The 12,716-nt window shown below is 52.8% G+C and overlaps 1 protein-coding gene across 2 annotated transcripts; it reads right to left on the bottom strand.

The window, feature by feature from the left end:
* Positions 1-1,014: 1,014 nt before the first annotated feature.
* Positions 1,015-11,715, bottom strand: LOC120393510 (zinc finger protein RFP-like). 2 transcript variants are annotated; one of them, XM_039518107.1, is made up of 7 exons: positions 11,291-11,715; positions 6,272-6,367; positions 5,162-5,392; positions 4,883-4,905; positions 4,104-4,219; positions 3,370-3,411; positions 1,015-2,176 (listed from the first exon to the last, which is right to left on the bottom strand). In XM_039518107.1, the coding sequence occupies exons 1-7, from the start codon at positions 11,705-11,707 to the stop codon at positions 1,662-1,664; spliced, it is 1,440 nt and encodes a 479-aa protein (XP_039374041.1). In that variant the 5' UTR covers positions 11,708-11,715; the 3' UTR covers positions 1,015-1,661. The 2 variants fall into 2 exon arrangements, with proteins under 2 accessions (XP_039374041.1, XP_039374042.1); XM_039518108.1 differs by lacking the exon at positions 5,162-5,392.
* Positions 11,716-12,716: the final 1,001 nt, after the last annotated feature.

Raw genomic sequence — 12,716 nt, 5'->3', positions numbered from 1 at the left:
TGAAGCATTGTTCTGAAAGGCATTAAAGTGGAAATATTGCAAATGCACTCTGGGGTGGAATTAATGAGCAGAGGTGAAAATGGGCTGGTGCGGGCTGGTACAGTGCATCGATGAGAACTGGCTGCCGGTACCGGCCCGCACACGGCCGATGTTAAAGCGCTGCTGAGTTGCTTTAATGTCGCTGCCCTTTTTTTTCCTGGCAGGGCCACTGATGTGGGTAGCAAAGGGGGCAGCAGCTCTGGGGGGACCCTTCAAATCGCTGCCACGGTCCCGGGACTCCTGGCTACTGCTGCTGCAGCACCAGGGCTCCTGGTCCCCAGCCCCGCCCCTTCCACCAGAGGCCCCACCCCTTCCAGTGACCAGAGCCCCCCCCACCTTGCCCAGGAGGGACCTGGAGTACCAGTAAGTCCCTCTGCTTACTTTCGCCCATTAACGAGTTACAGTCACACATCAGAAAGATTTTATAGCTCTCCCTCTCGTGTTTTCTTTCCTTCTCCCTTTTCTTTTATTTCATCCAGTTCTGCACATCAGTTTAGCTAGCGCTTGTTTTCCATCCATTTATGTCTCTGTCTGCCCCAAATCTCTTTCATTCCCTATCACAGATCGTTCCAGCTCAGGTTCCCAGTTCTCTCCCCTTCCTCTGCCTCTGCCCCAAGGGTCTCCACTTGCTTTCACTCTTTTCGCGTTAGTTCGCTGCCCCCCTCACCTTTCCCCAGGTTTCTCGATTTACTCTTGTTTCACTTTATTCCCTGCGCCCCCCCCTGATTTCTTTTCTCCCTTCTGATGAAACCTGCCTCTCCCCTCCCCGCAGCCAGCTCACCTTCAGCCAAATTACATGCCCTCCCCCACCTCCCGCCCCCTCACCACAGCATCCCTTCCCCAGGGGCCTGGAGGTCACACCTGCCAGTCCCTGGGACTGGGTCTCGCTCTCCCAGGCTCCCTGCTGGTGCAGAGTATCCCCCTTCTCCCCACACCTCCCAAATCACAATTAATTTGGTGTCCTTGCCACCCCCACAGCTGCCTGTCCCCCAGCCCACCTAGCAGTTACAGCCCCAACCCCCACATCACCTCTGTCCCTGACCCTCCATCAGTTCTCATCCTGCAGCCCCCACACGTGCCCCTCAGGACCCCTATGCACCTGCTGCAGCTCCAGGAGTTATTCACCCCCCCCACCCCTTCCCATCCCTGGGGCTGCAGGGAGGGAGGGGGAGTGTCATAGAGATTAGATATTGGGGTTGGGTAGACAGGTGAACTCCAAGGTCATGAAGATGAGCCAGAGGCGAGGTAGATGAGAGGCCTCCAGTATCACAGACTAGGATGACTGTGATTAGAGACACCCATTTTTTCATGCCCATTGGCCTATTCCCACCATGTCTCAGTAGCACTGTCTGAGCCAGAATTCCCAGAGTCCTCCTGAGCCAGAGGACAGTGACATACGGTGGCAAAAGCCTTGGGTGGATGAGATTGGAGGAGGTAGAGAAGCCACCCCCCGTTTTCCATACTTTGGCAGGGCAGACACCTAGCAGGGCCGCCAGGGTCGTGGGCATTGCATGGCAGAAAGCCTGAAGGAAACAGGAAACTTCCAATGTCACAAAGACAAGGGTGTGTGAGACTGGAGAGGTTGATTTCAGGGACTCCAGGGCGATATCCCCCCCCATGTCTCAGCAACACTGTCTGAGCCGGGATCCTGTCCAGACCCAGAACCAGGGACGGATTCGCTGCCCGGTGAAAGAGGCTGGTGGGAAAGTGAAGATCGGGGCCTCGTTATCAGCATCAAAAAATGCCACCTGCCCCCATTCACAGTCCAGAGAAACCCGGATCCTTCTGGGGACCCGGCTCAGGGGCAGGGGGGTCTCAGGGAAGGTGAGAGCCTGGAACTGACGCCCCCACCGCTGCACAGCCCAGATCCCCCCCTCAGGGTTATGACTGATCCAGCCTTTCCTCCTCACAGACTCTCTGGCCACCCCCACAGCCCAGCGTTCCCCATCCCCCACCTCCATCTCCCAGCAATGTCTCCCCAGGGTGAATCCCTCATAGCCCAGCACACAGAGCTCAGTGTCAAATCGCTCAGGATTGTCGGGCAGATCCTGCCGGGCGTGTCCCCATCTCACATGTCTCCGATCCTCAGACAGGGCGAGCTGGGGATGAGCCGTGTCTGGATCCAGAGTCACCGTCACTGGGGACAGAGAGAATCAGAGCGTTAGGGGCAGAGCTCAGCCCTGGGGGAGGCAGGGACCATTTCTCACACTCCCCAGCAGCCCTGGTCTGGCTGGGACAGGCCTGGATCCCAGGGAGCTGCCTCGGTCCTGGGCGCCTGACACTGAGCAGAGACCCAGCAGAGATGCCCTGGCAGCTCCTCTCCCGGCTGCTTGGACCTGCTGCGAGGGCTGCAGAAACTGCCTCTCTCCCCCCTTCCCTGCTGGGGCTGCTCCTGGGAGGGTGAGAGAGGAGGAACCTGACATTGTGCAGAGGGGAGTGAGGGGAGGGAGGCACCAGATATAAACCCAGGGGGAAGCTGCACGCTGAGCCCATCCTCCTGTCCCTGGCCTGGGCGAAGAGGAGGGGACAGGGCGTAGGGGCAGAACCACTCCAGCCCAGAGAGTGGTCACTAGGGGCTGGCCTTGGGAAGAGAGAAGGGAGGAGGTGGCAGTGTCAGAGGGACACTGTATCTCTAGCGGAGGAAGAACTGGTGGCAGGATTGTTTGTGTGACTTCAGCGCGAGATCTCCTCTGCATTTCAGGGGGAGGGGGGGGTGTCACAGTCGGTGTTGGTTTGGTTTGTGTCTTTAGCTACTTGTTTATAAAACTGTTTTCATGCATTTTTCCCTCTGAAGTGAAAGTTAATCTCTCCTGAAATCTCTCACCTGGTCTGCATGAGCCTAGGGATTGCCCTCTTTTTGTCTGAATTTCGGAGCACAATCCATGAAGCAATGAGTAGCTCCAGTGGGAGAGCCCAGCTCTGGCCTAAGGAAAGGTCGGATGTTGGAGAAGAGCTATGGGGGAGACCCCCCTCTGCCAGGGTAAAGGAGAGGGATGTGTCTGCCCTAAGGGGAGAGTGCTCTCTACGCATTCCTCTCAATTTAACATTGAAAGGGCCTATGAATGTCTATGAAAACCAGGGTCAGAGTTAAGGGGGTTTGGATGTTGGTCACTATCTGTTTCTATTCACTGGCGTGGGCATGAACTGAGCACTAAGGTTGGTGTCAGGACTGTTTGTGCGACTTCAGCTTGGGATCTCCTTAGCAGTGAATGTTTTCTTTTTAAGTCTGGTCGGTGTTGGTTTGGTTGGAAACTTTAGCTTCAAATTAATGGAAATGTCTTCATGGAAATTTTCTCCTTTTTTAAAGATAACCTGCACCTGCAATCTTACCCTGTCTGTGTGCTCCTGTCTCCGGTTCAGATAGCAGAGTGTCTGGAGATGGAAAGGATAAAAGAGAGGTGAGATTTCATGCTGTCATATTTATAATATCCCCACTCTCAACTGACATAATTATGTCTTACTAATGAGAGCGAAACAGAGCCACACCCACCTCTTTAATAATAACTAATCTGAAACCTTCTATTTCAGGGGTCACAAACCTTTGGGACGAGGCCCATCAGGGCAATCTGCTGGTGGGCAGCAAGAGAGTTTGCTTGCACGGCCCCCTGCCCTCCCAGCTGCTGTGGATTTCACACAAGAGGCTCCTGTGCTGGAGGGACTCACCAGGATTTACGCCTTCCCTTTTGGCCCACACCAGCTGCCGTATGGGGCCAGAGCACAATGATGGGCTGGGTCCACATTTCAGAAGTGGCCAGAAATGTTGGGTTCTAAACTGCTCTCGAGCACATGCCCTGTGCTCGAGTTGTTAGTTGGGAGAGAGAAACTGAGATCCCCCAAGCTGTGCTATATTTTTACCTTAATGATTTTGCCAAAGCTCTCTAAATGAATCAACGTGAGATATCCTGGTGCCTGGGCCCCTGCTACATCTGCTCAATTTGACGACTTTCCATTTTGTATTAAATAGATACATAACCTAATTATTAACCAATTGGCCAGAGTCTAACTCCTCCCACAGTCTCAGAGACACACCGTGATTTCCCATCCTAGATCCCAACTCTCAGTACCTTTGAATTTCCTCAAAGTCGCCATTAAAACAATATTTTCTTGGGAGAAATCACTGAGTCTCTTCTCTAGCTCTGGAGAAATCTCCACGGGCTGCTGGAACTTCCCCGCCTCACACCTGGGGAGAGAGAATTTCATTGTTACATTTCAGTCACTAACTCGCCATCATTCCTGGCTAGCGGAAGTCCCTGCTCTGCGGGGCCTGCAGCACAAACCATGGCTGTGCCACCTTCCCCCAAAAGCCCAATGCATGTTCTTCCGCTCTGGCCTGCAGAGAGCAGATCTGAGGATAAAAGAGGAGCCAAGTCTCCAGGGCCAATTCTCTCCATGTTTCTTGTGTGCATCATGCTATGAGATCTTTCTTTCAGGTAGTAGACTGAGACCTCAGCTGCACCCAAACCAGCTCATTCCACACAGGTCTCCAGACAGATTTCCAGTGGAAAAGACCCTTGATCCCTGCTGAGCAGGCTCTGATCATTACCAGTATGTCAGGGATGAAGGGCTCGTATTGCATCTCCAGAACCCTGAGGCAGCCAGTCCCCCAGGATGACTCATCTCATGGGAATACTTTAGGTCAGTCTTTCCCACTGAATGGATATTCCAGAGTCTTCTATAAAAGGCTGAGACCCTCTGGGTTAAGTTGATCAGAGAAATGTGTATCCAAAAAGTGACCCTGTCCCACACATTTTGCTGTAGAGCCCTGTGGAGATGTGTTGTTAATGTTCTCTCCAAGCCCTTTCACAGCACCGTGAAGTACAAGGGGGGTGAGAGAGACACGTACCCGCTCACGGTTTTTCTGAAGTCCTAGAGAGGAAAGAAACAGAAAAACAACCTTAGTCCCACGTGCCATGACGCCATCTACTGGGCATCCCAGGGAAGGGAATTTGCAAATATGAGGAGCAGCTTGGCCTGGGGCCCAGGCCATGGATCTGCTGACTCAATGTCACCTTTATATCTACGAGTGACACTGAGATCTCCCACTGCTGCACCCCAATGCCCATGATTCAGGAGCTGTCCTGTCCCTGCGGTGGGATCTGGGATCTTTCTAACTTAGTCTCACCTGCAGGAGTTCACTCGCTGGCTTCTGACCCTTCCCCTCCAGCTCACTGATCAGCTCACTGAGACGGGAAATCTCCTCAGAGAGTTTACTGGCATTGTCATTCTGTATCTTTACAACCTTCCTGGCCAGCTTCTCCAGCTGGGCCAGCAGGAGTTGCTCTTGTTCCTCCAGGAACTGCCGCAGTTGCTGAAATTCAGACACAATCTTCTGCCTCTCAGCTTGTGTCTGGATCTATTAAAAAAAAATGGCAGGCCAGGGACATAGAATCTAGGGTCCTTTCATGGAGTGCAAAATGTGCAGGAGACACAATTTCTTTGCAAACTTTAAGGTGTCTGACACTTGACTTTACCCTGTGGTTAACAGGGAGAGGATTTTCTAACACGTTCCCACTAGGGTGACCAGACCGCAAGTGTGAAAAATCGGGATGGGGGTGGGGGTTAATAGAAGCCTATACAAGACAAAGTCCCAAATATCAGGACTGTCCCTATAAAATCAGGACTTCTGTTCACCCTAGTTCTCACCAGCCCTAATATCTCTCAATGGGAAGTTTCTATGACTAACATGGGCCACCATGTGACTCCAGCTTCTTGCTGGTTTTACTCAGATTTAAAGTGATTGGAGAGGGAAAAACCTGGGAATATCTGGTAGGTGCCCAGTGCTATTAACCTGCAGAGACTTGCAGTGGGAGGTCTGTTGTGAAACAGACTCCTCCCAGAGCAGAGGGAGGCAGGACTCAGCACTACATTGACAGAGATGCCAGGGGAGAAAAAAGAATTGAACAATTAAACAAGGCAAGAAATGCCTGCAGACTCAGGCAGACGGCGCTGCCTGGGATATAGGTCAGTTCACCTTGGGAGGAGTTTTGTGAAAGCCGCAAGGGCTAGAAATGAACTGGAATGGAAGTTTAGATTCTGCAGAACATGTTGTCCTGATCCAGCTAGAGGATTTCGCAGGGCCAGTGTATGTGTGTGCAGACATGAATCTAACATAGCAATCCCTGGTCATGGAGAAACACACACAAGTCCACTTTCTCCAAGGCCACAGAGGAGTCTGTTTCACAACAGACCTCCCACTGCAAGTCTCTGCAGGTTAATAGCACTGGGCACCTACCAGATATTCCCAGGTTTTTCCCTCTCCAATCACTTTAAATCCCAGCAGCTTTTCTCTCTCTTCCCGCAGAGTCTCCAAATAGGCCTGAACCTTTTCCTGAAGAAACATAAATGATTTGAGTGAGTTTATGTTGAGGGTTCAGAGTGTGTTTGTGGAGAGGGGTGTTTTTCCATCGCAACCCAAGATTCTGTAGGTGACTGTCAGCTCTGCAGGGTCCATGATATCAGGAACCACAAGAAAATCAAACCTCATTAACAGAGACTAGGATTGTTTTCTATTCAGAAAGTTTAGAATTATTTGTCCTCTTTCTACACTGAGTAAAACCAGCAAGAAGCTGGAGTCACATGGTGGTGTCATAACTATAAAGGGAAGGGAACAGCCCTCCTGTGTACAATACTATAAAATCCCTCCTGGCCAGAGACACCAAAATCCTTTTACCTGGAAAGGGTTAAGAAGCCTGGCTGAGACATGACCCAAAAGGACCAATAAGGGGACAAGATACTTTCAAATCTTGGTGGGGGGAAGGCTTTTGTTTGTGCTTTTTGTTTTGGGGGTGGTTCGCTCTTGGGACTAAGAGGGACCGGACATCAATCCAGGCTCTCCAAATCTTTCTGAACCAGTCTCTCATATTTCATACTTGTAAGTACCAGCCAGGCAAGGCGTGTTAGGTTTCTCTTTGTTTTCTCAACTTGTAAATGTTCCTTTTTGCTAAGAGGATTTACCTCTGTTTGCTGTAACTTTGAACCTAAGGCTAGAGGGGGTTCCTCTGGGCTCCTTGAATCTGATGACCCTGTAAAGTTATTTTCCATCTTGATTTTACAGAGATGATTTTTACCTTTCTTTCTTTAATTAAAAGCCTTCTTTTTAAGAACCCGATTGATTTTTCCTTGTTTTAAGATTCAAGGGGGTTGGATCTGCACTCACCAGGAATTGGTGGGGAGAAAGGAGGGGGAATGGTTACTTTCTCCTTGTTTTAAGATCCAGGGGTTTGGATCTGTGTCCACCAGGAACTTGGTGGAGAAGTCTCTCAAGGCTACTGGGAGGGAGATAGTCTGGGGGGAAGGTCGACAGAGTTTCCCAAATAACTCTTAAATGCTTTGGGTGGTGGCAGAAAAACCAGATCTAAGCTGGTAATTAAGCTTAGAGGTTCTCATGCAGGTCCCCACATCTGTACCCTAGAGTTCAGAGTGGGGAAGGAACCTTGACAGGTGGTGAATCAATAAACCTACATTTGACAGTTTCCACTAACACCTTTGGCTGGTGCTTGGCCACATACACAATAACACAGTTCAGACTGCAACCTGGTCTAATCCCAATGGTATCTGCGCTCTGGGGCCCTTCTGTCTTTGGATTCCAGGTGCTGGGGGTCTGCACAGCGTTTGGCTCAGGCACCCCCCTCATGCTGGTCGACCTCTGATTATTAACCCCTCAGGGAGCAATACGGGAATTCAGAGCCCCCGTGGGAAACCTCAGCTCCCTGCTGGGCCTGGGATTGTCATCAAAGCCTCGGCCTTGAAATGGCCACACTTCATCACAAGCAGGATCTGTCGGGGAGGCAACATGGCCCAGTGGCTGGAGCTTTGGCCTAGGCCTTAGAAGAACTGGTTTCTGTTCCCTGCCACTCATTCTTCTTCGAGTGCTTGCTCATATCCATTCCATGTAGGTGTGCGCGCGCCGCGTGCACGTTCGTCTGAGACTTTTTACCCTAGCAACTCAGTGGGTCGGCTGGGCGCACCCTGGAGTGGCGCCACCATGGCCGCGGATATATACCCCAGCTGACCCACCCACTCCTCAGTTCCTTCTTACCGCCCGTGTCGGTCGTTGGAACTGTGGAGTGCAGCGTAGCTGACCTCCACCTCCCTAGCATTCTCTGATAGTTCTTATTCTTGTTGTGTAAATAGTTCTCAAATTCGTTAAATTTAGATAAGAAAGTTAGCTTTTAGTGATTTAGTTACAGTTTAGTGAGTTAGTCGGGCTCGGGGCTTAGGCCCTACCCGCACCGGAGCCGGAGCTCATGCCCGGCTCCCCAGGATTCAAGCCATGCTCGGCTTGCCATCGCCCGATGCCTACAGGGGATCCACATTCCTCCTGTTTGAAGAGCCTCGGGGAGTCGCACTTATCGGCTAAGTGCTCAATTTGTAAGTCTTTCAAGCCTCGTACAAAGAAAGAGAGAGACATTAGACTTAAGCAGCTCCTCATGGAGGCGGCTCTAACCCCTCTGTCTTCGGCACCGAGCGCAACCCCTTCGGACTCAAAGAGCGCCTCTTCGGCACCGGGCCGCACCGGTGCGGCCACTACACCTCGGCACCAGACGCCTGCTTCCAAGTCAGGCCAGAACCGCTTGCTTTCACCTCAAGCGAGAAAGTCTAAGACCCCTGCCGCCCCGGCACCGCCCGCGGTGCGGCACAAGGGCACGGCTCCACCGCACCGGCCGGTGCCTGCAGCCACGGCACTGCCTGCTGAGCCGTTGCCGTCGACTCCGGTCCACCAAGGGCCATCGAGTCCGGCACCTATCTCCCCGGCACCTGCCGCAGTGGAGTTGATCGTCCCATCCACGCCGGAGGTCTGTGAAGTGGCGAGGACTTGATCGCGATCTCGGATGTGGCACCGCCGGTGCGGGTCATCCGATCAATTGGGAAACCGGCCCTGATCCATCCGCCTTCAGTCAGTGCCCCCGACCGGCACCGCTCCCGATCACAGTCCCATCGGCGTTCCAGATCCCGGCACCGGTCGCGTTCGTCCCGCCGCTCGCAGTCCCGGCACCGCTTCTTGACAAGACGCCGGTCTGACTCGCGGCACCGTTCCCGTTCGCCGTCTTATTACTCTCAACGTCGTTCGAGCTCCCGGCACTGATACCGGCACCGCTCCACCAGGAGCCGCTCTCGACGCCGATGCTCTCGGTCACGGTCGACCTCCCGGCACCATCCCGGTCGCAGGTCCCAGAGCCGCTCTCGGTACCGGAGTCCCTCACGGCACCGCTCCCCGGTGCGGAAGAGCACCAGGTCGGTGGGGACGTCGGCCCACGGCCTATCTGCTCCACCATGGCCTTCTCGACACCCCTCGGCTTCGTCCCAGGCGGGTAGCCACTACTCCCAAGACCCAGAAGCAGATGTGCCAGAGGGTTTATTTCAGGACTCCCACTCTGAATCGCAAAGAGTCCAGCAGTGGCCCTTTTGGACACCTTGGGCTTATCACCAGGCCCAAGGTGCTCCCATAGCTCCGTTGCAGACCGTCCCTTCCGACCGTCGGGCCCCTGAGGCAACCGTAAGTCGCCCTCCGCCAGCTGGTACGGATGCACAGCTGCCTCCTACCACCACCTCACCCGAGCAGCTGGAGCAGGAGCCTCAGCAGGAGGAGCTCATCCAGGAGGTCCTCGCCCCCGGTGTTTCATCCTCTTCCTCACCGGATGAGGCGGTGGCGGGCGTATCATCGACGAGCCCACCCCCAGTGGACCTCGCTGCGCATCAGGACCTCCTCAGGCGAGTTGCGCTTAACATTAACCTCCAGGTGGAGGAGGTCGCAGAGGTCGAGGACCCGGTCTGCAGCATTCTGTCGGCAGATGCGCCCACCAGAGTAGCTCTGCCCTTTATCAAGACTATCCAGGCGAAGGCTGATACGCTGCGGCAAACACCGGCTTCTATTCCGCTGACGGCGAAGGGAGTCGAGCGGAAATACATGGTGCCATCCCGCAGGTATGAGTACCTTTATATGCATCCGCCTCCCTCCTCTCTGGTCGTTTAGTTGGTCAACGACAAGGAGCGTCATGGTCAGCCGGCCCCTGCCTCGAAATCTAAAGAGGCCAGACGTATGGACCTCCTGGGCCGTAAGATCTATTCGGTGGGCGCCCTGCAGCTGCGCATAGCGAATCAGCATGCCCTGCTGAGTCGCTATGACTTCAATACCTGGACGGTTTCAGGACTTGCTTCCCCCGGATTCCCGCCAGGAGTACAAAGCCTTCCTGACAGAAGGGAAAAAGGTGGCAAGGACCTCCTTGCAGGCCTCCCTTGACGCGGCGGCTTGGGAATCACCTACATGGAATGGATATGAGCAAGCACTCGAAGAAGAAAAGACGGTTACTCACCGTTGTAACTGTTGTTCTTCGAGATGTCTTGCTCATATCCATTCCAAACCCGCCCTCCTTCCCCACTGTCGGAGTAGCCGGCAAGAAGGAACTGAGGAGTGGGTGGGCCGGCTGGGGTATATATCCGCGGCCATGGTGGCGCCACTCCAGGGGGGGCCCAGCCGACCCACTGAGTTGCTAGGGTAAAAAGTCTCCGACGAATGTGCACGCGGCGCGCGCACACCTACATGGAATGGATATGAGCAACACATCTCGAAGAACAACAGTTACAACGGCGAGTAACCATCTTTTTTCTGGGCACGGCAGAGCCCCTCTCTGGTTCAATTTCCCCCTCCCACCCTTTGTGTCTCTTGTCTATTTAGACTGTAAACTCCTCAGGACAGGGATTGTCTCTTTGTGGTTTGTGGGGGCCCTGCAGAATCCAGGTCAGATCTCACCTGGGATTTGTAGTGGTTACTGGGATGCAAATACTACTAATAAGAGTAATGATGATAATAAAATAATAAATAATAATAATAAATGTAGTAATAGCAACAGCTTGTAACTCCCCCTTCTCCAGTCTGAAGGCAGCACTCTCACATAGATCAGCCTGCAGCTCTTGTCATTTAAACCTCACTGATCATTTAGCAGCTTCAGCTGGGCTGTGAGATCCCTGTTCACTTATTCACTAGTGGGAACTAGATTTGAAATGGCTTCAGCTTCCCAGAGAAATGTTTCCTACATCCGTCGTCTTTAAAGTGTTCATTTTCCCCTCATTCGCCACCTTGTCCGGCCTGTACATTTCTTTTCATAGCGTTTTTCATACCGTGAAGGCTTTACAGAGCCTGATGAGGCAGTTACATCCACAGCTGTAGGAGGGAGGAATTGTGTGTCCTGACACAGTTAACCTGTAATTAACATTCAGTTAGAATGGATTAGAGGGGCCAGTGAGTCCCTACCTTGTACACCTGGGCAGCCTCCTCTGTGGGCACCACCGTGTGAGCGCGGTGAGCCCGGGACCTGTCACACACCACGCAGATGGGGGCTTGATCCTCCTGGCAGAACAGGTTGAGAGGCTCCTGGTGCTCCCTACACAGCCCCTTCCCTCCGGCTCCCTTTGCTGCCTGGGCACTCAGCCGTCTGGCTATTTCTAGGACGTTTGCCAGCTGCCTGTTCAGCCTGAAGTTTCTCTGCTGAACTGTTTCTCTGCACTGGGGGCAGGTGAAGTTCGTATCGGACCCTTCCCAGCACTGGGTGATGCAGACTCGGCAGAAACTGTGCCCACAGTCTATAACCACTGGGTCTTTAAAAAGCTCCCGACAGATGGGACAAGCAGCTTCATTCTGGAGACTTTCCAAGGGGCTCTCTGCAGCCATGGCTCCCTCTGGGCAGTGTAAGTGGGTGAGTTTCACTTTCCTGAGCTCAGCGGCAGTGATCCCTCCTTAATGGGGCGTTTCCCTTCCTGGCACTGACTCCTGCTGCTTGCTCAGCTGGAACCAAGCCCCTGGCAACATTCCAGCCCTGGAGGCTTTTGTGGAGAATGCACTAAGGCAGCTCTGGCCCTGCAATCGGCCCCCCGTGTCTCTAAGGGGTGATATTAAATTCACAAGCTAAAAAACTGGTTAAACGGGAATCAGTGTTTGAAAGGCCTGTTTGCCATTTACACCAAGGCTGCTGGGACTCAGTGTCAAGGGGCCCCGGTGTCACCAGCTCTCATGATTTTATCACCAGTCCAGGCTAGTTAGTGCTGCTTTAACCCCCAGCTCCTGGGAGCATGTGACTAGCTGAGACTCTTGCCTGTCAGCTTCTAAAATAAGGAAGTTTCTAGCCCTGGTGGCTGAAGTGAAAATCTTGAAATTGTTCCCCAAGCTTCAGATTTATGAGCTTTAAAACAGGCTAGCTCAGTGGTTTGAGCATTGGCCTGCTAAACCCAGGGGTGTGAGTTCAGCCCTTGAGGGGCCATTTAGGGAACTGGGGCAAAAATCTGTCTGGGGATTGGTCCTGCTTTGAGCAGGGGGTTGGGCTAGATACCTCCTGAGGTCCCTTCCAACCCTGACATTCTATGAGAACAAACAAAACCTACATTTCCTTTATTTATTTTTTTATTTTATTTATTCATTATTTATTTTGTTTGTGAGCTTTTGGGTGTCACTCTGGTTTCATTCTCAAGATTTTCTGCCAGACTAGATTTTATTTTAGTGAAAACTGCTCTTCTCATCCAAGCACGGCAGCTGAGAGCTGGGGCTCTTAGAAAACAATTGAGATAAAAAGGAAAGAGCCGGGGACAAGGCCAGTGTGAGATGTTTGCTGGTGTGGAAAGGCTGGCACTGCTGACTATCCAAGGTAGGTAGAAAGCCTCTGTCCTCATAGTATCTGAGCACTTAC

Source organism: Mauremys reevesii, unplaced genomic scaffold (genome assembly GCF_016161935.1).
Source record: "Mauremys reevesii isolate NIE-2019 unplaced genomic scaffold, ASM1616193v1 Contig21, whole genome shotgun sequence".
In the NCBI taxonomy this organism is placed as follows: domain Eukaryota; kingdom Metazoa; phylum Chordata; order Testudines; family Geoemydidae; genus Mauremys; species Mauremys reevesii.
Note: the sequence above shows the minus strand (reverse complement) of the source record. Positions and strands in the feature narration are given on the sequence as shown.